General features: G+C 48.7%; 1 protein-coding gene across 4 annotated transcripts; it reads right to left on the reverse strand.

Moving 5' to 3' along the window:
* Positions 1-511: 511 nt before the first annotated feature.
* LOC135812284 (probable serine/threonine-protein kinase roco4) lies at positions 512-22,789 on the reverse strand. Of its 4 annotated transcripts, none has more exons than XM_065325652.1 (7): positions 21,660-22,789; positions 12,182-12,259; positions 11,097-11,192; positions 8,357-8,428; positions 5,730-5,822; positions 5,045-5,158; positions 512-1,737 (listed from the first exon to the last, which is right to left on the reverse strand). In XM_065325652.1, exons 1-7 carry the CDS (start codon positions 22,623-22,625, stop codon positions 793-795), a joined length of 2,364 nt encoding a protein of 787 aa, XP_065181724.1. In that variant the 5' UTR covers positions 22,626-22,789; the 3' UTR covers positions 512-792. The 4 variants fall into 4 exon arrangements, with proteins under 4 accessions (XP_065181724.1, XP_065181723.1, XP_065181726.1 ...); XM_065325651.1 differs by having other exon boundaries at positions 8,357-8,434; XM_065325654.1 differs by lacking the exons at positions 8,357-8,428; positions 11,097-11,192.
* Positions 22,790-23,853: the final 1,064 nt, after the last annotated feature.

Consider the following 23,853-nt stretch of genomic DNA (forward strand, 5'->3'; position numbering starts at 1 on the left):
GAGCTGCAGAAAGTGCTCAATGTCAGAAACAGAGATTAGGGCCGGGTTCCACTGCGGCTCCGCTGCTCCGCTGCTCGTCTTTCGCGGCTTGAAACGTCATCATTACCATAGTGACCACGGCTCGAGCTGGAGCAGCGAGTCCGCGGCTCACCGCGAGCTTTTGCTACGATTCTTGACCAAAAACTGCGAGCCACAGTCGCGGCTCGACCTGTTTCCCGTACTTTGCATTGTTTTGTACGCCAGAATTTTAAAATTCAAAATTTAATTCGTTGCGCAGGCCAGAACACGAGGATTTGTTTGATTTCGCGCGCGCGCGCGCGCGCGCGCAGGCAGGTGAAACGTCATCAAAAAGTGTGGACCACGCCCGCGGTACCGCGAATGGCGAGTGACAGTGGAACCGCGCTGCTCCGCTGCATGCAACCAGGTGCCGCGGAGCAGCGGAGCCGCGGAGCCGCAGTGGAACCCGGCCCTTAGAACATAGCAGACTCAGAGGAGGACGCACAATGAAAAATAGTTTTCAGTTCATAATTCACACTCCTGCTGTGGAGGCATCAAGGAAAGAATGGGTAAGTTTGGACGTGATTATAGAGCTAAGAGTGATATTCACTTAACCAATCTGCGTATATGTTACAGGGGATGAGGCAGCGTACAACTAGACAATTACTTGACAACCAGAGAGACGCGAAAACAAAGATTAGCAACTTTCTGATAATAGAAAGAAAGTGAAAAGAAGTACAGTTTGCATACTGTAGTTATCATCAGTGATTGACTGTAGTTAGTAACCTACTACACTCACACACTCATATCCAGTGTGTACAGAGAACCAGAACTGTGAGGTCCACATACACTGAGTACCAGTGTACTGCCAAACAGTGTGAGGGATGGAGTGCAATAACTGTACTTTGGCACAGCTGGTAGTGGATGGACCTGACCCGATGAAATATCATGTACAACACACTCAGTAAAAGGAGCGTTGGGGCAAATAACCATGCTATGGTCAGACAGTGCGCATGCTGCACTAAGCTTCAGGTCACCACGATCAGGTGGACTGGTGGACACCCACCTACCATCATGGTGTTTGAAGAAACAACCAGTATTACCACCAACTAAGTACAGTGAATCAGGGAATGAGACAAGTGATGCTTTGCTGCATGGTTGTGGTAATGAAGGTAATACTAGGCTAGCATTGGATGATGCAGAAGAGCTCCACTGCTTGCTAGCTAGAGAATATGTACTAACATGTTTGTGATTTGATAAATCATGACTGCCACCATATAGAGAAATAGCATCATGACATGCATGTAGAGTACACCAGTCATGGCGACAGTGCGAGACGTCCATAAGTTTGGTCCACTGACCACCACCACCACCACCACCACCACCACTGCGGCCGCCATCACCGTTATCTGGTGTGTCGCAGTACTGCAGAATAGAGCGCACCCATGTGTTGGTGCTCTTGGAAAGCGTTAGACAGTACATGTACAGCATACCACCATGGGATGCCAGTGATGGGCCAGCCAGCTTACTGTATTCACTTGGTAGGTCAATACTGCGCCATGTCTGCAGGTCTGATGTCTCAGTGATCTTGGTGACGTACGCACCATCATACCACATAGCAACCAGTTTGTCACTGTACGTGGCAAGCATGGCATGTTTGCCATGCGGTGGTACTTCCGGACGTGAAGTATTCCAAAATTTAAAAAAACTCTTTCCAGGACCTCCTACTACCTTGTTCCACTGCATGACAAAATAGAACCACATACACATACACATACACATACACACACACACATACACACACACACATACACACAAACACACACATACGAACAAACACACACATAAACACACCTTGACCTTGACCTTGACATACAGCTGCCGTTATACGGGTAAGCTGCAAAACCATAAACACACACACACACACTACACACACACTCACCAACCCCAACCCTCCCCCCCCCCCCCACCCCCACACACATTACACAAACGCACGCATGGAAAAAATGCACAGAAATGGACATAAATTGTTTCTTTGGACGTAATTGACAACATGTAGACCAAACGGTAACAAATTTCCAGCTATGTGTTTCCTCAGTTTCAGATTGATGCAGGGTAGTTCGCCTGATTAATCTGAAGAATACGTTTGCACAAATATATTGACTGTATCAGTACTCGAACCAGGGACCTTCGCTTTAGGCCGGTGATGCTCTAACCATTGAGCTATGGTGTAGCTGTCATCCCGGCAGAGACCGTTCAAATATTGTGATGGTGGTTTTATGTGCACGGTCTTTAGCCAACACTGAGGGCAAGTTCAAACTTCAAAATCAGCTCTTGTCTGTTTCAGTCAAGTGCAGCTTAGCATCCTTTTCACATGCACTGCAACTTATGTGTACCTGGTGCAATGTTTACAGAGCCAGAGAGGGTTTGAGCCGGGTTTCATTCAAGTGTGGCTGCTGCACGTAAATCGGGAAGTCGCAAATGATAGAGGTAATTTTTTTACAGCTGCGGTGCTATATTGTCAGGATCGTAGGTGTATGAACAATGCTTTGCTTTCATCATCATACATGTAAGAACAATGTGCACTGGACACTCGGATTATATGCGCCTATCGCTTTTGCCTGCTGGAGCATATCACCGTGAAGAACAAAAAGTGCCCTCGACTGAAAAGGATAAAAAATAATAGTTGGGTTTATGATACCTTTTTGTCTCCATTTTGTCCATTTACGTACAAAAGTAACAATTTGTGTCCATTTCACCGTCTGCAAACGGCTAGAGAAAATTGCAGTGGGTGAAAAGACTGTAATTTGTTGTTTAGAAATGTTACTCTGTACAGGTGGCCTATCTGCAGGAATTAGAGCATGATATTGGCCTATGCAAAGCTATCTAGCAAAGTAGACCCTATGGAGAAATGTATATGAAGAAAAGAGGACCAAAGAGCTACAAGTTACCCTATAATATCCACTAACACCAGCAGTTACTTGACAATCAGCTTATGCAATAACATTGCACGACACTGACCAACAGTACAGACGTTCTACACCTAACTGTCAATCAGCTCTTGTACATCTTGGACGCGCTCTCCAACAGCCTTCCAGTTTAGAAGGTTCTAAGATATAAGTTTCCGTGCATGGCACGGTAAGTGGAGTTAGCAACACACCAACATCCTTGCCATAAGCAACACTTGTACAGTGGTCCCTCTATAATCCGGCACCATTTGTGCCACGAAATTCTGCTGGATTAGGGAGGGTGCTGGATTAACAAATCTGATTTACTGCTGCAATGTGCATGAAGAGGACATTTTGGCTACTGAAAATTGTGCTGGTTTATCGAGGGTGCTGGATTATAAAGTGCCGGATTAGAGAGGGACAACTGTACATGCATAACATGCATGCACTCCGAATTCCCGCGTTTCCGCACGGGACTGTGTCGAGCATGCGCATTACTCCAATTCGCCATGCTGTTGTTTCTTGCTCTTCGCTTTGCTGTGCTGACGGTCAAATTGTTTGACTATCGCGGCCGGTTTCTGATCACCACCACCCACCCCATCATCTCTCACTAGCATTCCATTCGAAACTATCCCGAAAGGGAGAACAGTAAGGATCGTGAGTCAGGCCGGCATTGAGCCAAGTGCGCCTATATTCGCTCACAAGTGCATCCTTTAAGCCATCCCGTAAGGAAGAACAGTAGGGATCGTGGGTCAGGCCGGCATTGAGCCAAGTGCGCCTACATTCGCCCACAAGTGCATCCCTACTGCATGCTCGTGTATTGGCACATCTGAATTCAACAGGGATCGTGGGTCAGGCCGGCATTAAGCCAAGTGCGCCTACATTCGCCCACAAGTGCATCCCTACTGCATGCTCGTGTATTGACACGTGTGAATTCTCGCCGGGCAATTGTTGCCCCAGTTAGTGTCGGCATTGGCCATACTAACGCACAGCGGTGCTTGCAATACTAGCTCTGGCATTGGACCAGAATATTGCATATTGTATGCGGCAATTGTTGCCTATCTCCTGGTAATACAACGCGTAATACCTCCCAAACAGGTCGGCTTGTTGTGTGGTTGGTAATTATAGAAATAACATCTGAGGGGAAGGTGAAGGCTCCTTGGTCCTCTTTTCTTCTTATAAATTAATCCTTGGTCCTCTTTTATTCTTATAAATTAATCCTTGGTCCTCTTTTATTCTTATAAATTAATCCTTGGTCCTCTTTTATTCTTATAAATTAATCCTTGGTCCTCTTTTATTCTTATAAATTAATCCTTGGTCCTCTTTTATTCTTATAAATTAATCCTTGGTCCTCTTTTATTCTTATAAATTAATCCTTGGTCCTCTTTTATTCTTATAAATTAATCCTTGGTCCTCTTTTATTCTTATAAATTAATCCTTGGCTCTCCACCCGAGACTAACTATGAAGAAATGATACAAAATTTCCGTAATATCAGAGCGGCATACTGGAAGATAATGCCCAAATACACCCCTCCCCCTAATAAATCGTCATTTCTTGCTCCATACATCTACGTAGTGCTGTTAAAATTTAAAAATCTTCGCACCAGTTTTTGGTATTGGGCTACCTTAACAGTTCTAAGCATCCCCAAACCGGGTCGCTGACCCGGTCCTGGGGCAGGCACTGGTTGGGTTTTTCCTATTCAGAAAATTAAAGAATATTGGCATAGGCTGTGCTATGCTTCCCATGGTGGAAGCTGATTGTACGCGATGCCATTCAATGTAATCAGTAATTTGTTAGCACCATGCAGAGATGTCTAGTGAGTGGCTGTAGACCCATTGGTTTTACTTTGCGTACAACACACAATGGCCGCGTATTGACATTAAACACCGCGTGTGGGCTGCAAATTTGGAGTGATTATCCGCAATATCCTTCACAATTTTCTAGATTGTTTGAAATACATTTTTGAGATTGTCACCGGGGAAAGGGAAGGGTATGTACTAACCAGACATATTCCAAAACAATCTCCTAATCGATATTGCCTGACTTGCTACTGAAAGTACTTGTAAGATCAAAACAAAATAGACTCATCCAGGTGTACCTTTCTGCGCTTCTTGATGTTCGCAATCTGTGTTGGGGTTGGCATAGCAGGTAAGACATGATATCCTCTACCAACGGATGAAACAGCTGTGCTTGCAGCTGCTGTAGCTTCAGCCTGAAAGGGTCAGAGATACAATATCCATAATACCTCAAAATTATACAATATCATTGATTTATTTTACTAGTATCTGTAAGTTACGTGAAAACTATACACACACCATACACACACCATACACACACCATGCTCAAATCAAGTGGAATCTGTGCTGCAAAATAAGAATATTTCAATCAAATTTTCGGCCAGGAGCCATGATCAGGATTGAGGAGAAAAACAAGTGAGGTGGACCTATATCATGAAACACAAAGTGGAATGAAAGTATCTGTAAGCATGACAAAGTGCTATTGACTTTGGGTACAATTGTATAGAAAGGTTGGCTGCTCCTAACACAGAAGCTCGTGGTGTGACTCACATAGCTATCCGATAATCATGAGGTGCTTGTTGCACTGGAAACTATGCACCAAACTGCACCAAACTGGCACAGTGGGGGAATGAGGCCCAATCTGGGATATAAAAAAGGAGCCACATTTGGACAAAATAGCATATTTGGCCTTATGCGGATGTTTTGGTCGCTACCGACATTGACTCTGTTGGATATCGTACAGCAGAGGTATGTCGTTCAACTTACTCTCGTTGCAGTAGCAGAAGCAGTGGCAGGAGCAGAGGCAGAAGCTGAACTTGCCCGGCTGTCTTGTGCAGCAATGGGACTAGAAACAGGTACCTGTAGTTCAGCACACAGGCACAGAAACACACACACACACACACACACACACACACACACACATACACACACCTACACCCAGATACACAAACACACACACACAAACACACACATACACACACACACACACACACCTCAGACCTCACACCTGCCCATCGCGGAAGCGATGATAGCGAACAGCTATGTTAGACATAGCAACTTGTGCTGGGATTACACCATTCAACAGCTTGCAAGGCTGATGAATTGACCGCCACTATTTGTAGCCTGGTATCCACCACACAGCTGATTGAAGTGACCTTTTCTGGCCAGTGAATCCCTATTTTTCATATTTTCCATTTTTCTTCTTTTTTTCTTTTTTTTCTACACACACACCACACCACATACTCCGGCATACACTGGCTGTTGGTAACCACCCAGGAGAATGAAAGAAAAGTCAGGAAGAGTCCGAGAAAGAGAAGAAAGACGTGTGCAACCATAATCGTCGGGAATTGAACCCGCAACCTCTCGATTGGAAATCGACTGCATATGCCACTGCACCATATGGGACACACATGCACACACACACACACACACACAAACACACACACACACAAACACACACACACACACACACACACAAACACACACACACACAAACACACACACACACACACAAACACACACACACACACACAAACACACACACAAACACACACACACACACACACACACACATCTCTGACCTTGACCATTTGACGCCCATTGCCGAAAGCGATGATAGCCATGCTACAGCAGAAGCTATAGCAAGCAACTTCTGCTGGGATTGCACCATTCAACAGCTTGCAAGGCTGAAGAATTGACCGCCACTATTCAGCATGATCTACACGACACAGGTATAAAGTGGCTTTTTCTGGCCAGTGAATGCCTACTTTGGTCTTTTTCATTTTTCCCCTCACACTCATCACACGACTTCTCCTGGGTGGTTACCAACAGCCAGTTCATGGCGGACACACACACACACACGCACGCACGCACGCGAGCGCACGCACACACACATACACACATAGTACCGCAATTCCCCGTAAGTAAGTTCTCCCCAATGACTTAGTACCCCCCCCCCCCCTATAAAAAATACACTTTCCACTGCCGAGGTTATCAACCCGAAAGACAGTTCCCCCCGAAAGATAGTAAGTTCGTACCCGTCCTACATGTACAGACATCGCACAGTACATACATCATATGCACAAACACTAGAGTTGCGCAGGCTTCCCACTGCGTGTCATTTACCCCCGAAAGTTAGTACTCGGTTGGCTGCTAAGTTCGAAAGTTAGTACGTACTAACTTAGGGGGAAATACAGTACTGTACTGTCCTTTCTGACTGCCAAAGATTGGTCACGTGGGTCTCCCCGGGAGAGGGGAGGGAAGAACTCAAAAGAAATCTTGGGAAGAGGACTCAATCGGCTATTGCACCGCCCAACGGCGAACACCCCTGAAATCCACAAACTATGGTAGACTTGGAAAAGTTGTATTTCTCGCCGGCCGAGCGCAGCGAGAGAGTTTTGAGTCTCACCAGTGTCCCTGTCGTCCCATCCTTCATTTCTGTGCAGCCTATTATTGCTTTTCTATCACCTTTTGCCATGATGTGCTTGCCATGCCTACATGATGCATACTCGCTACTGGGGATATTCACCTGGTTTCTTTCCCTCACTGCTGCCGTCGGCGCGAGGGGTTTTCCCGGCTGGCTCGGACCGGGAAATTAATCTCACGGTCCCAAGTAGTTCTGCATCATGGCCTATAGCTGCCATCCGCTTGCACACCTCTTCTATCCGAGACACTCTGTTCTCAGTCCTTGCTTCCATACCTCACTCGTTATCCGGTTGACATCTGGCTGCGGCCAACTACGCTTCATCTGGCCAGTTCTTCAATCCAAAGGGGAAAATGACCCACGTGCCATCAGTATGTGTGGCACTTTTTGTGAGCTGCCTTTGGAGTGAAAAACTTGTCAGCGCCTTCTAGGTTCAGCGTGGTCTCATAGCTCAGTGATTAGAGCATTGCTCATGACAAGCAAAGCCCCGGGTTTGAGTCCTGGTGGGTCTGGCGTTTTCTCTTTTCAGGCAGTTCACTTCCCCGACTGATCCTTAGGATTTTCTTATGGCAGGGTAGATATTTGACCCAAAGGTCGGCCGGTTTTTAGTGCTTTCACATGTTGGAGCGGGCTTCCAACAAGGAATTTCAACATGAAAGCAGAGAGTGTCGGTGCAGATTGTGAACTACCCCTTTCATTTTTTTGGTCCTGTAGCTTGTGTATATAGAAATGATCGCATAGCCGCTCTGACGTCTACCACTCTCTAACGTGGCGATGCACACATTGTATATGTGTGCACTGACAGCCCTACAAGTGAATTACGTCACTGTTCAGTTGTGTGTGTGAACAGGTAGTCACACTCGTCCCACACAGTTAAACGATTTCATGTCGAAGTCCATGTAGAAGCATGGGCTGATAAATCGGACTAGTGTGAAACCGGCAGTACAGAGAAAAATGTTGCGCAACTTACCGTAGCTGTTGCAGCAGAGGCGGTGGCAGATGCAGAACTTGACAGGCTTTCTGGCGCAGTGGAAGGCGTAACCTGCGGCTGATGGAAATACACGCACACACACACACACACACACACACACACACACACACACACACATACATACACACACACACACAAACACACACACATACACACATGTGCACACAAACACACACACACGAACACACACGCACACACACACACATCATGAGAGTGTGTGCACATGCAGACAGGCACGCATACATTCATACACGCGACCCAAAAAAACATCAACTTCAGCAGTTGGTCGTACATCAATCTCCTTCAAGTCAAGTTACAGAATAGTTCAATACACTATGGTCAAGCCCGCCATAATAGGGCTTGAAAGGTTTAATGCCTGTAAAGTGGGTCTGACGCGGTGATTTGAACCACTGGGAGTACTACTCCTTGATTCGAACGCTGTTTGTTTGAGTGTAGTGCGTTTGGCGAGCCGTGATGAAGAGCTATGGGAGGTACATAAGTCGTTTGAATATAGCACAAATCGAGGACATGGGTGGCGAAATACTAGTTTGAATTTCTGGTATTCCCTCTTGTGCGCCAGATATTTCTTGGCGCACCCGGTACACTCCACAGTACTTTTGATCAAGAAAGTCGTCTGCCTCTCCGGGAGCGTACATCTCTGCTTTTTTGTGTCACAGTGGTACTTTGCTCTCCCAGAAACCTCTCTGCTTCTCCACGATTCGGTGTATTGCCCACCACCTGCGTTCCCGTCTGAGAGAGAAAGGGTACGCCATGAACATCACGAACGCTAACGATTGATTTCATCCAAGAGATGAACGACGACCATGGCGAGAAGTGGAAGAGAGCGGTGTTGGGCGATATGGCAATCTAGGACATGACAGTGACAGGTTAGATTCGTGCGAAGCAGACGAGGTCCTTCAAGAAGTCGAGTGCAGCTACTAAACCCGCCATGCTCTCTTTCTATCTCTATCTCTTCCTCTCCTGTAGAACAAATATATAAAGCGAAAAGAGCGCCTAGCGCCTTCGGGATTTGCACGCTTTTTACGAAGTACGCCTGAATGCACCAAAACACTTTTGAATGAGATACAGGTCTGCTATTGTGGAGGAGCATGCACGGCTTGATGTAGCGGTCAGTGGTTTGTGGGGCAGTCGTTTTGAGCGTACTTTACTTGATATACGGGTTTTTAATCCTCATGCACGCTCAAATCGATCTGCACCACACACCACTGTCTATCGGCGCCATGAAAAAGAAAAGCGACGATGTTATGAAGAGAGAGTGAGAGAGGTGGACCATGCGACGTTCATGCCTGTTGTGCTGTCGGCAAGTGGTGGCATGGGAAGAGCGGCAACATCACTCTATCGCCGAATCGCGTTATTGAGAGCGGAAAGGAGGAAAGAGCAGTACTCCCACGTAATATCTTACATCAGATGCCATCTCTCATTTGCCCTGTTGCGATCATGCATCATGTGTTTGCGGGGTTCACGGGGTCTTTTCCGTGAGCGATCGGTTCGGCATCCGGAGTCCGCTGAGCTGGTTGTTGCTGAGGCCCAGGTTGCTCGCATGTGAGAATCTATAAATTGCAGCAGATTATTTTTATTATAAATACTGGACATGGATATTTAATTAAACTGTACTCAGTGGCTTTTTTACATTCTACAGGCTACGTTTTATTGTTGTTATTATTGCAAAGCTTTCCTTTTGATCTTCAAAATTTGAGTAATAAATTTCTAATGTAAAAAAAAATTATAATCACTCCCGGCAAGCTCTCCCGTATCCGGTTTTTCCGTGCGTGTGAATGTGCCCTTAGCCAACCCAGTCAATTTCAACGGCTGTATCACCTTACTGTGAGTAAGACCGCTTGAAAAGTGCTTGGATCCATACAAAAACTGGATCCGTAGGGATCCAGTATTTGAATTTATAAATTCGTGCTCTGCTGTGACGTAGCACTTTCAAGCCCTATTATAAACCTGATTGCAGGCACAAATTGCAGTTTTCTAAATTCCTAATCTTCTAAAATAAGCAGGGTTTAGCCAGAACAAAAATGAAGGAGGGGCGGGGGGGGGGGGGAGCGGATCATCTGCCCCACAATTTAGTGAGTTTTACCGCCATCTTGTGCCTCCATTCTCTGCTGTGCTAAAACAGGATGTGTACATATAATGCATATAAAAAGGTGGCGATCGTACTCTGAAGGTTGGAGCATTCTCTCTGAAAGGGGGCAGTCAAAAAGTGAAAGAGTTTGTAGCGCCGCGCTATGTCGCTTTATCGAGAACCCTCAGAAGTCCAGCAGGCCCTCATGTTTGGGTTGGTGTCCACTGTACAAACTTCATCATCCACCAAAACACGAGCTCCGGTGTGGGATCATCCAACTTTTTTACAATTAACGCCGAAGTCGTTTCCACTATCTGGTTAAGTGATGCCTAGCAAGGCCTTCGGACTAGCTGGTTTGGGGGCAAAAGCATTGCGAATGACAATGTATCTATCCATGAACAACAACACTGACTGACATTGCTATCCAATATTCATGAGGTGCTAGTTGCACTGGAAACTATGCACCTAACTGCACCAAACTTTCACAGTGGCTCAATGAGACACAATCTGGGATAAAAAAGGAGCCAAATTTGGGCAAAGTAGTAGATTTGGCCTTGTGCGGATATCTTGTTCGCTACCGACATTGACTCTGTTGGATATCGTACAACAGAGGTATGTCGTTTAACTTACTCTAGTTACTGTAGGAGAGCCAGTCACGGCAGGGGCAGTGGCTGAAGCTGAACTTGACTGGCGGTCTTGCGCAGCAATGGGACTAGAAACAGGTACCTGTAGTTTATCACACCGGCACAGACACACCAAAACACACACACAAACATGCACACACACACACACACACACACACACACACATACACAAACACACAAACACGCACACAAACAGACAAACAAATGGTTTGTTACCTTAGAAGTTTTATACCTAGCAGTGACCGGATATCGGAGTGGATTCTAGAGGATACCCGGTTATGTGAAAGTTGTATTGGTATAATTATAGGGTGGTGCATGTCAGGGAGGGCATTATGAATTTTTACTATTTAACCGGCAATTAGGGTGATGGGTTACATCGGGAATGCTAAAGACTAGTTCACATTCGACGGGGCGCGACGTAATACGCCTTTAGAAGCGATGGGACACTCATGAAGCTGATTGACGGCGTCCAATGTGATTGTCAGAAACGAGAATGCAACCGTGCTACCGTACAAACCGGGAAGTGTAGTACAATTTCCCGGCTGACATGGAATCAGACGAGAAACATCATCAAGATCAGGGCGAAAATCATCTGCTGTGAAATCCGTTGTTACACAGGATTCTGACAAATCTGCTACGATTTTCTTATGATACGATTTTTTGACCAAGTATGGCAGAATCGATATTTGACCCAAAGGTGGGCTGACTGTTAGTGCTTTCACATGTTGGAGCGGGCCTCCAACAAGGAATTTCACCATGACAGCAGAGAGAGTCGGTGCAGATTGTGAACTACCCCTTCAATGCTGTTGACCCTGTAGCTTGTGTATATAGAAACGATCACATCTCCGCTCCGACTTCTACCACTCTCTAGTGTGGCTGTGTACAACTTGTTTGTGTGTACACAGTCAGGTCTACAATTGAAATACCTCACTATTGAATGTATGAACAGGTAGTTCTACTCATCCGACACAGTCAGCAGATTTTATGTGGGAGGCGGTGTGGAAGCATTGGACTATAAACTGGCCTAGTGTGAAACCGGCATTACAGACAAAAAATTGTTGTTCAACTTACCATAGCTGTTGTAGCAGAGGCAGTGGCAGAAGCAGAACTAGACAGGCCTTCTGGCGCAGTGGTAGGCCTTACCTGCAGCTGATGGAAACACACACACACACACACACACACACACACACACACACACATACACACACATACACACACATACACACACACACACACATACACACACACATACACACACATACACACACTGTACTGTATTGACAGCTACCCTAACGAGTCACGCCGCCCTTAACCCAAGCATGGGTATGATGAGGGACAGTGGCAACAAAAACTAAAAAACAGCAAGCAGAGAGAGATAGTGTCGCAGTAATGTAGTTAGTGTGTGTTAGCATCCACCGATCACACTGCCATGTTTGCATCTGCTGCGCACCGCTGCATCAGTGCATTGCGCACTGCACTCACACTGCCAGCACATAGATTTGGGCACGCTTAGCCTGACGTCACACAACTGCTTCCTTTGAACTTTTGCTCACTGCACTCACACTGCCAGCGCTGCCAATGGATTCGGGCGCGCTTAGCCTGACGTCGTACAACTGCTTCCTTTGAACTTTCTCTTTCTTTCTTGCTGCTGGCTTCACTTCAAAGACTAGTCTAATTAGTGGTGACTTTTAGCTTGTGCCAGCACCAAATTTTCACCCTCCATCCCTCCCATCTTATCAACTTGCTAATGGTACTAGGGAACCTTTTACTCTATCTAACACGAAAATCGGAAAATGAGTAGGGGGGCGGCAATTTTTCACAGGGGGGCGCGCAAACAGAGTAGGGGGGGGGGGGCGCTGCCCCCCCCCCTCCCTACCCCCCTTTGGCTAGAACCCTGAACCTGTATTATTGCAGTTCCGAAACAATCAACCAGGTGATGGAGTGTGGGCACCCAAAGAACCACCTGGACTCCACTGGAAGAACATCCCACGCAGGGATATCAGCTATAGGCCAAGCATTGAAAACAGCCATGAGGACACATCGTCTAGAAGTACACCGCGCTCGAACTGAAATTGCAGGATCAAACAATTTCCCACGCGTCGTCAGGCAGCGTAACTCTTCTCCCTGCATCACCATCCATCTCCAGCAACCGTCTCCACTTACAGCTAATGCCTCTGCCACCACTGTACTTCGAGCTTCGCAGTTTGAAACCATTCGGGGGTCAGCTGCACCACCGCGAATGGAGAGACGAGGAGACACTGCCCTGGCGACCGCATTGCGGAACCCTCGCCCAGCAAATTCTGAAACACGCCAGGGGCACCAGGGGCGCCTCTGGTGAACCCAGAGCCACCCTGTGGCTTAAGACTAGTAAGAGGAACGACTGAAAACTCAGATAAAACGGAGCTACAAAACGTGCAACCGTCCCCTTTAAACACAGTTGCACACCCACACACACACACCCACACACACACACCCACACACACACACCCTCACACACCCCCCCCCCCCCACACACACACACACACACACACACACACACACACACACATGCACACACACACACACACACACACACACACACACACACACACATGCACACACAGACTAACACACATCATGCGAGTGTGTGCACATGCAGACAGTCACTCAAACATTCGTACACGCGATCACCAAAAAACATCAACCTCAGCAGTTGGTCGTACATCAATCTCCTTCAAGCCAAGTTACAGAAAAGCTCAGTACACTATGGGCAAGCCCTGCACACAAGGGCTTGAAAGTGATAGCGTCAAAACGGCCAGGGGTAGTAAGTTCACGTTATATTTCTAGGTTTGAATCCACTAAGTGTGACTTTGCTATTGCCTACAGTGTGTGGGTGCATAGCAACTAGTGCTGTGCACGGGTAGTCGGGTACCCGAGCTACTCATGAGGACCTCGGGTAGACGGGCATAAAATAGTACCCGAAACCCGAAGTCACAGATGACATAATGTACAGCGTGAGTGTACAAATTCATGTAATACTCCGCATGTCTACCCAGTGTGTAAGGGAAGGGGTGCATTGTGGTGTTACCATGGAAACATTACCCGATCGGGTACCCGTACTACCCGTTGACAACTACCCGATCCCGATACCGGAAGAAAATGCTACCCGGCTCAGCCCTAATAGCAACACACTCAAGTCTTATGCAGGTGTGACGTTTTCTTCGCCACCAGTTGTCACCCCATCCTCCTTTTTTTTTTTTTACTTAAAACCATGCACCCAATTCGTAAAAGAAGAAAGAAGCAGGAAATGACAAAACAACAGACTAACAAGACATTGACTGAATGGGGCTGCAAATGCAACGCAGTGGTGGTGATGGGGTGCTGCAGGCTCCGCCGACCAATGGTCTCGGCACCCGCGCCTACTTCACGCATCAGAAAATCGGGAGAAGAAGAGAAACAAATAAAGTTTGAAAAATATATAGCGAAAGGTATTGTGTTGAGAGAGAGAGAGAGAGAGAGAGAGAGAGAGAGAGAGAGATAGAAAGAGAGAGAGAGAGAGAGAGAGAGAGAGAGAGAGACAGAGAGAGAGAGAGAGACAGAGAGAGAGAGAGAGAGAGAGAGAGAGAGAGAGAGAGAGAGAGAGAGAGAGAGAGAGAGAGAGAGAGAGAGAGAGAGAGAGAGAGAGAGAGACAGAGACAGAGAGACAGAGAGGCAGAGAGTAGAGAAAACAAGGAAAAAGAGAGCAATACCTACATGTAGATACTAGATAGGTGCGATTAGACTGAGTCAGTAGCCCACATCCAGGTCTCGGCACGCAGGTAGCGGTACACCTGCGTCTTGAATGCCTGCATTCGGCTGCAATGGGGAGGATGCAGGAGCAGATCACAGGGCAATGCATTCCACTGGTGGAGCACACAGTGGGGAAATGATCGCTTCAGGACTAACGGGGTAGAGGCTGGCAGGCTGGCATCCAGTTGAAACTGCTGGACAGCAGCGCTAGCATGGTCGCTCCGGGTTCGCGGGTTGGCCGACTGCTGACGGCGAGCTGGCAGAACCGCGAGAAGTTGAGGTGGGCCCGTAATTTCTTGTAGCTTGTATAAACAAGCTAGGGCAGCTACTGTCCGTCTGATTGCCAGACTAGGCAGGATTGCTCCCGGACCAATGATTCCGAGGGCCCTGTGCTGGACTCGGTCCAGTCAGCTGAGGTGGCTGGAAGACGCTCCAATCCAGATAAGTGGGGCGTACTCCAGCAGCGGACGAACGAATGCTTTGTACACTTTTATGCGCCCAGCCGGAGGGAGAAGATGAGCTGACCGGCGCAAAAGACCGAGTCGCTGCCTTGCCCGGGTTGCAACAGACCGGAGGTGCTCCCCAAAAGACAGCTTCTGGTCAAAGAGGACGCCTAGGAGGGTGATCGAGTTTGCCTCGGGGACTTGTATTCCGCCAAACATGATTGGCGGGAGGTGTAAGTCAGCTCTTCGGAGCGTTGCAGTCATTGCCTGGGACCTGGTGGGCTCAAATGCAATCTTCCATTTCTGGCCCCAGTTATGCAGCCGATCTATTGACAGTTGCAGTGAGTGCGCTGCACCTGCCGCGCTGCCATTCGACACAATGGAGTAAAGTGTGGTGTCGTCTGCGTATGCCTCCAGCTGGGCATCATCCACCAGAACAGAGGGTGCATCATTTACGTACAGTAAAAACAGTGTCGGGCCGAGTATGCTGCCTTGGGGAACGCCTGCAGTTATGGGGTACTGGGTAGACGTATAGCCACCCACCAAGCATCGTAATGAACGTGATGACAGGTACGACGACAGCCATATGTGGAGTGGCCCAGTGATTCCTGCATTACGTGCCTTATGGAGGACACCAACATGGGACACGCGATCAAATGCCCCAGCAATATCAACAGCGAGGATACGAGCTGCTCTATTTCGCCCGACAGCATTAACCCAGGCATGATGCAGAGCCTGCAGAGCATCAGATGTACCCAATCTTCTCCTGAAACCAAACTGGTGGGAGGTGATGAGCTGATGGTGTTCCAGATGGTTTGTAACCTGGATGTTCACAATAGTCTCCATCACCTTCGAGATGATGCTCAGCAACGAAACAGGGTGGTAGTTCTTGAGCACAGAACGCGAAGCCTTTATGTGGATAGGAACCACGTTTGCCGTTTTCCACATCTTGGGTTGAATGCCTCGCCGGAAGCAGAGGGAAAACAGCTGACACAGTGGTGAAGCTAGTTCTTTGGCACACTCCTTGAGCATGCGGGCAGATATTTCATCCGGTCCCGATGCCTTTGACGTATCCAGTCTAGCCAGAACTCGACGCACTGCTTCAGGTCGGAAGTGAATGGTACTGATCGTTTGGGATGTGGGCAAGTCGTGGGGAGGGAGATCAGCAGTGGAGATATCGTCGCCGGGGATGCTACACTTCTTTGCAAAGAAGCGTCCAAATGCCTCCGATTTCTCTGCACTTGTTGCGTACTCGTGGCCATTGGCGTCAGCAATCAGCGGTATATCTGTATGGCGCCCTATGCCACTTGCACACTTGAGCTTTGTCCACCACTGCTTGCTGTGCATGGACCCGTTTGATAAGCTGCGGCGTAGGCTGTCCTCCTTAGGCCCCGGTCACACCGAAACAAGCCACTTTGGGCTTGTTATTGCTGGCGCTCAGCTGGCTTGCGTGGTCCCTGTGACGCGGTCACACCAGACCTTGACTGCAAAGCTTGAATGGCTTGTTTTTCTTACCCGCCAAATTTTGAATATCTCGAAGCACACCAATGTTTGCAAGAAACCGGAAAGCAGAACGTTTGCGATCTAAAACTGTACTTGTTCTTGTGTTCAGTTTTGATGAAGAAGCAAAGGAAGCCCGGATTCTGAATTGCGAAGTTGTGCTCTTTTTATTTGTTCGGTGTGCATGGACGCGATGGTTCGGGTGGTGTTTCCTGGTGTCGAGCTTTCTGCCCCGCCGGTTGCCGTTCTTCAACTCAGTTGCAATCCACTCTCTTCTTCGTACCCGGCTTTCTTCATGAATTCGGTCGTGAGTGTGGTGCCTTGTCTTGGCCTCAAACCACAGCTCCAACAATCTACGCAGCAGTCTAGAGGCACAGCGGAAGAAATCCATGGTCGTCGGACAAAATCCAAATCAAACTGAATACAGTGTAGTTGGATAGACAGACTCACGGTCAAAACCAAAGGGGCAGGGATAGCACGGTTCCACGGACACAAGAAAGAACATCAATATCAGTTCATCATGTCAACTACTTGGTCCGCGTCAGCAATATTGTCGCTTATCTTTTGACAATTTGAACTTAGCCTTTGGACATGAACGAGTGCACTTGAAGTAATAAAACTTGGTACGATGGACGGTAAGGTATAGAATGACAACTAGCTGTGAGGAATTTATTGTCCAATGAAGGGTTCCTTCTTTTTTCGGTCCTCCTCGTCGCTGCTCTCGGCGCTGGTGACAAATATTTTTGCTCGGGATCGACTCTCTTGCTTTTGCAAGCTCATCTCTCTTCCTCTCCGCTGCCTGGCTATTTTCTAAAGAAAAGTCGATCGTGACGGTCGCCTTCTCTATAGGACTTTGCGTGGGCGGCACGGCAGCCTGTGTGGTTCGAATCAGACGCCGTTCTTTGCAAGATTTTATTTTGAACGACGACGCGTACAGTACTTGCAAGTCTCCACGACGCGCTGGATTCTCCGAGCGTTGAGCTGGAGGTTAGGGAGCTGCGATCTCAGCTTGACGAGCGATCCCTGAGGTGAGCGATCTCGGCCGTTCAGCAAAATGGAGCTGATCACGAGTAACCACTTTCTTGTGGCTTGCGCTGCTTATGCCTGCACAGCGTAACAAGATAATCTATTTTGATGCGGCGCTGTATCAATCAGAATCACCCACCCGTCGCTCTCGAAATCCACTCGAACTCTAGCTAGACCTTTCAGGTACTAGTAACCTAACTTGCTAACCAAAATTGCGATGAAATGGGCTGCCAAGTAAGCATTGGCCACATATAAACAAAGCTGAAAGATAAGCGACAATATCGCTGACGCGGACCAAGTAGCTACATGGTGTGCTCCAAGCGCACTCAAATTATTTTTTGAATTTCGGCTTTCAGCCGCTTGTACAAGCTGTGGCTGAAACAAGCCGAAAAAACGGCTGAGAGTCAGCCACGGCTGAAAGTCGCTTGTTGGACATTTTTCAGCCATTTCCATGGTAATAGTGACGTAAACAAGCGCTTTTTTCGGCTGAACGGCTGAATCGAGCTCGGTGTGACCGCGGCCTCAGCCTGATGGGCTCGGAAGAGGGTTGCAACAGCCTCATTGACAGACGTCACAAATTGTTGCTTCGGTATGACGTCCTGGGGGGGAGCGCCTCCAGGACCACCAATGCCTGTCTTTGATGGCCATTGCCCGCGTGCACTCTGGGGTCCACCACTTTGGATCTGATGGCTTGGTGGTCATTGCCTTTGACGGAACGAACTGGGCGACGGCGTTGGATATTGTGGCAGTCACCTGCTGGCAAGAAGTGTCCGGGTCATCCGTTATGATGTCAGACCAGTTGGTAGTCCTAAAGTGGGAGCGGAGACGGTTCCAGTCTGCTTGGTTGTAGCGCCAAACAGTTCTGTAGGTGCGCTTCTCTTGCTGCACTCGAGCGGGGAATGTGGCAACAACTACAGCGTGATATGATTTACCAACAGGAGGCAACACATCTACCTCCACTGGCTCCTGGAAGTCGGACATTATCAGGTCAAGAGTGTTGTTTCCGCGGGTTGGTTCTGCCACATGCTGGGTGAGGCCATGCTGGGCACACATATCCTCAGCGGCTTCGCCGGCTAGAGACGTCCTGCTGCTCTGAAGCCAACTGTTGTTGTGCACGTTGAAGTCCCCGGCAATTACGAGCTTGGCGCCTTGCTGTCGCACTCGATCGATTGTGCTGTCAATATGTTCCAGGATTGAGATGTCATGATCTGCACATGAACCTGGCCAATAAGCGGCACACATTGTAACACGACACCCTGTTTGCAGTTGCACTGTAAGCCATATGACTTCCAGGTCACCGCAGGTTATCATTCTGCTCCATGTGGCTATAAGCGAGGCCCGAACGTACCCAGACGGCGACTCCACCGCCTTGCGCTGTACGATCTCGGCGGATTGGCGGTGAATAGCCAGTAGTGTTGAAACGATCTCACCGGATACTCGTTAGCTCGCTCGCCAGAAACTCGGCTCGTTTGTGCGGCCAGCTCGTTTGCACTAACGAACACCGTACTCCGTGCACATGGCAGTATAGGGTTTTACGTCGGGCCCTAGACGACGGCTACTTTGGCCAACCGGACAACGAAGAAGTTGTGACCAAAGAGAATGATTTTATTTCTTGCGCATGCGTTTGTAGAATGACGTAATACTCAGTGAGTCAGGTCGCTACAGTACTCCCCCGCCAGTGGTGAGGTCGGGAGGAGCGAAGCACGATAAACAAGAAACAAGAGAAGAGAAAGGAAGCGCAGCATGTACAAGGCGGAAAGGCAAAACTATAAGAATATGATACATATGTACAAGCGAGAGCTGCGTGTATGAAATTTGTTTGTGACGTGGCAACAAAGGCCGAAACAAAATCAAAAACAGTGAAGAAAGCGGAGATGAGAGAGATGCATGACAGAGGCGGTTTAACATGTCAGAGGTGTGTTAACGTGACAGAGGTAGAGAGCATGTCAGAGGCAGAAAGAAAGAAAAGAGGAAATGTACGCGTGACAGAGGAGTGTTATCGTGTCAGAGGCGGAAAGAAAGGAAATGTACGCGTGACAGAGGAGTATTATCATGTCAGAGGCGGCTCCATGTTGCAGGCTTGGCGGGATACCAGCAGGAGCGCTGCACTGGGGCGAGGCGTGCCGACTGAGGCGGGGACAGATGGAGGCGAGCGCAGCTCCATGGGGTCCGGTGCCGGGCGTGTGCCTGCGTGCGTGCACAGACTCCTCAGTGAGTGAGCTGGTACGACGGGTGGAGGTAGCCAATTTCCAGCTTGAGGCCAGGACGAATACGGACGACGACGACTGGACGATGCCGTGGCAGGATAGCGGGGTATCCAGGTGGGCCGGGGAGGGTGGCAGGGGCCACAGCAGTTCCGAGGGCGGATCCAGTGGTGGTGAGGCTCAAGTTTTACGTCAACAGCCGGCGATTGACGGGATCCCGAGAGTTGAGGCGAGCAGGAAACTGCGACGGGCCGAGCTCGGGGATGGCATGCTCAAAACTCCGAAGAGCGCAGCGTCAGGGGTCACCAATTTATGGTTTTTACGTCGGGCCCTAGACGACGGCTACTTTGGCCAACCGGACAACGAAGAAGTTGTGACCAAAGAGAATGATTTTATTTCTTGCGCATGCGTTTGTAGAATGACGTAATACTCAGTGAGTCAGGTCGCTCCAGCAGTACATGTCGACCGGGCCCGCGGGCCGGGAGTCGTAAAATAGTTTACAACTCCCTGGCCTGGTCGATCGAGAGTCCATGGGGGATCCAGTCCCGCGCAAAGTGAAAATCACTCGCAGTTACAGTAACTGTATGCCTGCACGACACTTGAGTTGTTTCAGTTGTCGTTGCAGCTTTGGTAGACTCTACTGATGTCTTGCTCTGCATCTGCTGACCTGTCCCAGGATATGCTTCGGTCACGTCTCCATTCGAGTGAAAGTTACGCTAAGTCGTTTGGAAGTTTTCTCCCGCGATGCAGCGAAGACCAGGGCTACTTGCAATTTTTGCAAAACGGTCTATTCTTACAAAGGCTACTCGACGACGGCGCTGAAAAGACATCTTGACACCAAACAGCAGTCCGAAGTGAAGCAGCAGCAACCCCAAATATCGGCGGTGATAATTTGAACCAGATGAAAAAATCGAACTTAGAAAATTTATCAGTCCATAAATCATATTAATTTTGCCACATCAATGAAAATCGTTAGCTCGCTCGATAGCTTGCTCGTTAGTGGAACTGATCGCTCGTTTGTTATAGATACGCTCGTTTCAACACTAATAGCCAGGTAGCATGACATCCATTGCTCCTGATCTCCTGATCGGAATGTCGACGACCTGGATTTCTTCGCCTCTCTCCAGTTAGACATCTCTTTCGTCGCCAAGGGGAATCGCAGGGACCTCCTCGAAGCCGTTGTAGAATGCTGGGAGGATTTTCCTGCCGAGAAAATGCGTAGCTTGTGAATGTGCTTGAGGGACTCGTTTCACGGCATAATGGAGGTCGCGGGTTGGACCGACTAAATATAGTCGACACCGATTCGTACACAGCGCTGGAAATGAAGAGGACATAACCAAAGTCCCGCGTCGGATCATGTTCACAGTTGCTATTCACTCTTGCATGCGCTGGATGAAAAATTATTTTATTAGTGATGTTGAAAAATTATTGACGCTTCGGGCCAGTTACCAATCGTCAGAACTGAGTTCAATTTTTCGACATAAGTAATGAAATAATTTTCATCCAGCGCGTGTGCCAAGAGTGAATTACAACTGAAGAGAGATGTTGTCAGCCCCCCCCCCCTTATAAGCAAAATACAAATACAAAATAAGCATAATTATCGCTTACCGGAGAAAAACCACGTGCCACCTTCACAGTGTCCAGCACTATATCATGCAGCTCCTCAGCCTTGGGACGATCTTCCGCAACGACTGCCAGGCAGCGAAAGATTGCAGGCTTGAGTGGATGGCCGTCTGGTATTCTTTCCAAATCAACGCCGCGCCGCTCGACTTCGGTGATAGCCGTGACGGTCTCCTCACGCGTTCCGTCTGCTCGCTCCACTTGTCTGATGATGGTCCTTGGTGAGGTGTGCAGGTCTGTCGACGGTTCAACTCCTGTCACGACGCTCGTGGCCAGCACGCCAAACGAAAATATGTCGAGCGATTCGTCGTACACCGGAGGGTTTTGCAGAGCCTCCGGCGCCATGTACAGCACGTTGCCTGGGCATGCCGTTAGATCTGGAAGAAAGCCAACCAAATCCGCAGGACTTGTTGGTCGCAGTCGCGCACAACCAAAGTCACAGAGCTTTGCGATCTGGCCCTTGATCAACACATTGCGCAAAGTCAGGTCACGATGAATGACAGGGGGATCTCTGCTATGGAGATAGCGAACACCCGCCACAGCATCCGCCAGGAACGATAGCAGGGCGACATGGTCAAACCGATCTGCACCGACACTGCATTCACAAAGTGTATGATCGAATAGCTCAACCACTAACACTGGAAGATGACGATCGGCAGTGACTGCAACACCGAGAACTTGACACAAGTTTGGGTGGTGCAGCTTAGACAGTCTTGCTATCTCAGCGCCAAATCGCCGCAGGTTCTTATCTCTCCCCTCCACATCTGCTTGATCATGTCTGGGGTGAAACACCTTTGCGGCTACCGGTATGCCTTGCCATACTACTCGATACACATCAGCGTCCGAACCGCGGCCAATCTGATCCTCGACGGTGAAAATACCGTGGTACGCGATTTCACCTCTGCCTAAGCCTAGATCTCGCAGTAACGCCGCTTCAGGCGTTGATACCGCCATCTCTACGGCTTTACATGTGCGCCAGGGAGGGTGGAGTGCGTCCGAAAGCTAAGCCCGTGATTGATCTGCAAGAGCGTGGCCGTGGTCTTCCAGACTCTAGAAGGTAAATGAAAACTCCCAGCTCAGTGACTATCTGCGCTTTGGTCCGCACACGGGATCCTAATAAGTATACTTGTTCGTTTCGGAGTTGTGTTTCGAACTACATTGTAGGGACAAGGGTAGATAAGGCTTTACTGGTAACAGCGCTGCATTCAAACACTGCAGATCTACGCGTAGCCTGGTCTGGTCACTGTGGCCAGGCACCAGCAGCAGCCGTGGCAGCAACATGACCTGTCAGGATTGTTGTCGGACCATGTCATGTGGGCTCAACCTTACTCTAGTAGTAGATCTACTAGTCTCTAGTCTGGCCCAGACGAACAACGCAGTCGCCAGTGTTCTTCGTGACCTGGTGACTGTCCCCTGACCTGTGCTGGCCCTTTCCCCGCGCCTGGCCCTGCTCGAGTAACAGGAGACAGTAGACAGTAGAGAGTAGACATCGGTATCCAGTATCCAGTGTCCATCATGATGATGTGCGCGTCTGAAACATGTCGAGGCCGGGAAGCAGCCCCGTAGACGGCAGGCCACTGCGGCACTGGTTCAGTTCGGCATCTGGCGATCTGCATGACTAGTACGATGTAAATGTCACACAAAGACGTTCAAAGATTTGTGGTAGCCGCTGAGGTGGTGCCATTGCAGTAAGTAGCATTGGAATGATGCAGTCACAAACCTACACTCTACTACTGGGACATGGGAATACCAGTGGATTGACCGGGGCCCGCGCCCTCAGCGCGTACAGAACTTTTGAAAGAAGTCGTTGCATGCAGCGCACATGTTGATGCGACCAGCAGCAGCGCGTAATAATGCATGCCATGGCTGCATGGCCAGCGCCCTGGGGCCGCTAGACGTGCGACCGGATTTCCATGCCTACGACTGTACTAGGACTGTCTGTACTAGTAGTTACAGACTGTAACCAAGCTACCTAATCATCAAATACGGACCGAGACTAGCCAGAGGTCGCCGATTCGAGCCCAGCGGTCGCACATCTGACTGCAAATCCCCGTGACGCAGCTCACCAGATCAGGTACATGTATTTGGCAATCCTCTTCAGAGACAGAGTCGAGCTAGCTGTATTCCCGGTGCCGAAAGGCGGGCTCACCAGTCCACCCCTGTATGGCAACCCCATGTCTAA

This window comes from Sycon ciliatum, chromosome 3 (genome assembly GCF_964019385.1).
Source record: "Sycon ciliatum chromosome 3, ocSycCili1.1, whole genome shotgun sequence".
Taxonomy (NCBI): domain Eukaryota; kingdom Metazoa; phylum Porifera; class Calcarea; order Leucosolenida; family Sycettidae; genus Sycon; species Sycon ciliatum.

What these genes read in the sequence shown, in the direction of transcription:
- LOC135812284 (XM_065325651.1), bottom strand. Translation starts at nt 22,625, where the DNA reads ATGGCGGTATCAACGCCTGAAGCGGCGTTACTGCGAGATCTAGGCTTA. An exon ending in TGGCACGTGGTTTTTCTCCG is followed by an intron (nt 12,260 to 21,659) that starts GTAAGCGATAAT and finishes TGTTTCCATCAG; the next exon opens with CTGCAGGTAAGGCCTACCAC. An exon ending in ACATCAAGAAGCGCAGAAAG is followed by an intron (nt 1,738 to 5,044) that starts GTACACCTGGAT and finishes TTTGTCATGCAG; the next exon opens with TGGAACAAGGTAGTAGGAGG.